At 44.7% G+C, this 3,903-nt stretch overlaps 1 protein-coding gene across 1 annotated transcript; it reads left to right on the forward strand.

Annotated features, from left to right (window-relative positions):
* The first annotated feature begins 586 nt into the window (after window positions 1-586).
* LOC138954889 (uncharacterized) lies at window positions 587-3,676 on the forward strand. Its single transcript, XM_070326642.1, has 2 exons — window positions 587-833; window positions 3,339-3,676. Exons 1-2 carry the CDS (start codon window positions 702-704, stop codon window positions 3,591-3,593), a joined length of 387 nt encoding a protein of 128 aa, XP_070182743.1. The 5' UTR covers window positions 587-701; the 3' UTR covers window positions 3,594-3,676.
* The last annotated feature ends 227 nt before the right edge of the window (window positions 3,677-3,903 follow it).

Genomic DNA, 3,903 nt, shown 5'->3' on the forward strand with positions numbered 1-3,903 from the left:
AATTGTTCTCCTCGTTATCTCGCCTTCCATCAATTAAAATACTGTAACAAAATAGTTGTAGTTGTATGACCAGTTATAAATAAAACGTTCTGGTTACCTTACGCTTCATCAATAAAACACTTTTCCGGCAGAATATGAGAGGCGTATTATGAAGAGCTGTATATCAATAAAACGTCGTTGTGTCCTTTTGCAGTTGAATATGAAAGTAATAGTGTCAAGCTGCATATCAATAAAAACACCATTCTACCATTTAGCAGTGTCAGAAATGAGGTCACCCAAGTGTCTGAGTATTACATATTTTGTCTGGGCTAGCCAAGACTCTTTTTGATCAAGAAAATTTGTAATAATTATGATTCTTGTTAAAAAAAAAAAAAGGATATTCTTTTCAAAAATGTGGTGGATGTTGATAAGTATGTCAGGCTAGTGATGGTAGTGGGATCGAGGTTGTGGGTTGTGCCAGTTTAAATATGTAAAATATTCTTAGGGTTGAATAAGTAAATGGATTGAAACAGGTCACTTAAGGAGTTCTCTTTAACAGTGTTTTATGAAGCTGAAACAGCTTTTTTTTTCTTTTTTGGGGGGGGGGGGGTGGGGTCATAGGTAGTGAGGGCGTCCTCTAAGGGGTCAGGTGGTTCAGAGAGGGGCATGGGTAACGAAGGCGAGTCGTGTGCAAGCATTTGCTTTTCTTGTTGCAGCTGAAGATGAGAGGTATCATGATAAGCTGTGTCTCCCTGGTAGTCCAGATGTTGACATTGGCGGTGTTCATCACCAAGATCCGCACCAACCGACAGAGACTGGGCAAGCTTAAGGATCTACACGAGGTCACCAGCCAGGTAAGACAGAGAGGGGGCAAGCATTTTGATCTACACAGGGTCACCACCCAGATAAGACAGAGAGGGGGCAAGCATATTGATCTACACAGGGTCACCACCCAGGTAAGACAGAGAGGGGGCAAGCATATTGATCTACACAGGGTCATCACCCAGGTGAGGCAGAGACAAGAGTTATATTTTTCATCCACATTCTCAACTCAATTTCAGGTGTTCATAGCTACAAAAGGTCACCACCCAGGTAATAGCAAGGTCCAGAAAGTGATATTTGTCATCCTCATCTTCAACTCAATTGCAGGTGATCATAGCTACAGTGCAATGTCTCCAGTCAGGTAATTGCAAAGTCCAGTAAGTGATATTTTTCATCCTAATTCTCATCTTAATTTCAGGTGTTCATAGAGGATGGTATTGAAAACTTGAAAGGTATAGTAAGCATTGCCTTCGTTGTCGTCACCATGAAGCGCTTATAGACGCAGCCAATACCATCAGCAGCAAGGTCAATCCCGACACCCAAGTTGTCTTCCTGACTGATGCCTTGTCTGTGCTGCAAGCAGTCAACAACAACAAACTGCCTCAGCTTACAACGACACTTCATAACATCAAGTGTCTGAAGACTGTATTGCAGTGGGTCCCCTCACACTGCGGGATAGAGGGGAACGAACAAGCGGATAAAATGGCCAAACTGGGTGCGGAGGACGAACAAGAAGAAAACCCAGTGAGCTCCACAGAGATGAAAACCATCATAAAGTCTCTGCTTACCCCCATCCCCCCCCCCCCCCCAACGCACGACAGCTACCACCAACTGTCAAGACCTGAACAGGTCGTCATTTTCCGCCTGAGAACACTGAGGGCACAACAGGATGCAACAACACCTGCACAAAAAACTGCAAGCCGTGCCCTCCCCCATGTGTCCCTGTGGAGACGCAGAGCAGGATGCAGCCCACATCCTGCAAGACTGCAGGAATCTCCAGCCCCTGAGGAGAGAGATCTGGACCAGGCCGGTGCCCCTTCATGAGAAGCTGCATGGACCTGTGGAGGCTCTTCATAAGACCACCAGCTTCATTACCAGAGCTGGACTCCAAGTTTAGAATTGGCGAACGACAAGAAGAAGACCATGAGTAATGTGTCCGAGGAACAGTAGAGACACAGGCCCAGGAGTTGGGGATCAAACATCAGATAGCATCAAAAACAATGATTTCTGAGTTCATTATCTTTATCTTCATTGTTATACCTCGTTTCAGATAGGTAGACTGGCATAGGCACTGGAGGGGGCAAACATACATATTTCAATGAAAAGATCGATTTCTGAATTCATTATCTTCATCTTCATTGTTATACCTCGTTTCAGATAGGTGGACTGGCATAGGCACTGGAGGGGGCAAACATACATATTTCAATGAAAAGATCGATTTCTGAATTCATTATCTTCATCTTCATTGTTATGCAACGTTTCAGGCAGGTAGACAGACACAGAGGCACTGAAAGGAAAAACATAATTATTGTCAATGAAAACATCGATTTTTCTTAGCTCATTGTCTTCATCTTCATTGTTATACCACGTTTCAGGCAGGTAGACAGACAACCACTCGCCAAATGCGAGTAAAATTGCTGAAACAAATGGTTGGTTTGGCGAGTAAAAAGACTACAATTTGCTCTCTGGCTAGTAAATAATGAGAAGTACTAGCCAAAGGCTAGTGCCCCATTTTGTGGACTTTCAGCGCTGCCGTCTTAACCTATCTGAACATCTGGCATACGGACGAGGATAACGAACATTAAAATCAATGTTCTTATTAACATCCGATGTTGCTTCGTGCATGTTGTACGTCTGTGAAGATCTCAAATAAAAACAGAAGACACTCGAAATGAGCGACTCTGTTTTCATTGACATCGAATGTTTGCTTCCAACTGCTATGGGTGAGAATAAGGATGGAGATGATTCACACAGAAGTTTAATGTTTTCTTCCGAACGTCGGTTATCCATCGGCTGTGCCTCTGTTCCTCCCTACCCCCACCCCCCCTCCCAACCCCACCCCAACCTCTAAACACCTAGCTGGTATAATGACGAGGAAAATTGAAATTGAAATCAATATTTGTATTGACATCCGGCGTTTGTTTATCACCTCCTTGGCGTCTATGTTTACCGCTCTGAACACCTGAGATGGATAAGACAATAATGGAAATTGCAATCAGTGTTTGCACTGACCTCCGACGTTTGTCAGTCATTGTGTTTGCCTCTGTTTCTACCTGCGACATTAATGGACATTACACATGTCTGCTATGCCTTTTGATGTGAGCTCCTCGCTATCTGTGCCTCTGTGTTTACCTCTCTGAACACCTTGAATGAAGACGAAGACAATGCATAAAGAAACCAATGTTTTTTTTGTCGCCATGGCGAGTAAAATACTCGCCACTTTCAGGCCTGAGACGGCAGAAAAAAGGTTGACAAACTAAGAAACTAACGTAGGTTGTCAATGATAACAATGATTTCAATGTTCATCTTCTTGGCAGATGCTGAGAGAAGTCAATACAAAGGCAGCGATGATGGGTAACAAGCACCGGATGTCAGACGCTCTTGACAACTTATCGCATGACGAGGGAGCGGACACGAACGATGAGCTACCCAAACCGGAAGGCACTCTCACACTCATCTCCACCATGTTCAACTGGAGCAATGAGAACGCCAGTCTCGGGGACAGGAGATTGAGTGCCGTCACCAATATTTCAGGGACTAGTGACTCACCAGTTTGTACAGACCGTCCTTAGTTCAGCCCGAAGTCGACTTCAGGGATAAGTGACTCAACAGTTCCTTGAGCCTATCCCTAATTGGACGAAGTCGACTACGCGAACTATACACTCGCGAAGCTGCCGCACGGAGCTTTAGCACTGAGTTTTGGGTAAAAAGACTTCGCGAAGTCGACTTCGGGCTCAATTAACGACCCCGCTAAGGTGTAGTGACGTCCCCCAGCTCAGATACCGGTCCTTGCGTGTGGGAGCTAGGTCTTTTTCTTCTTCTTCTGCGTTCGTGGGCTGAAACTCCCACGTACACTCGTGTTTGTTGCACGAGTGGAATTTT

Source organism: Littorina saxatilis, unplaced genomic scaffold (genome assembly GCF_037325665.1).
Source record: "Littorina saxatilis isolate snail1 unplaced genomic scaffold, US_GU_Lsax_2.0 scaffold_492, whole genome shotgun sequence".
NCBI lineage: Eukaryota > Metazoa > Mollusca > Gastropoda > Littorinimorpha > Littorinidae > Littorina > Littorina saxatilis.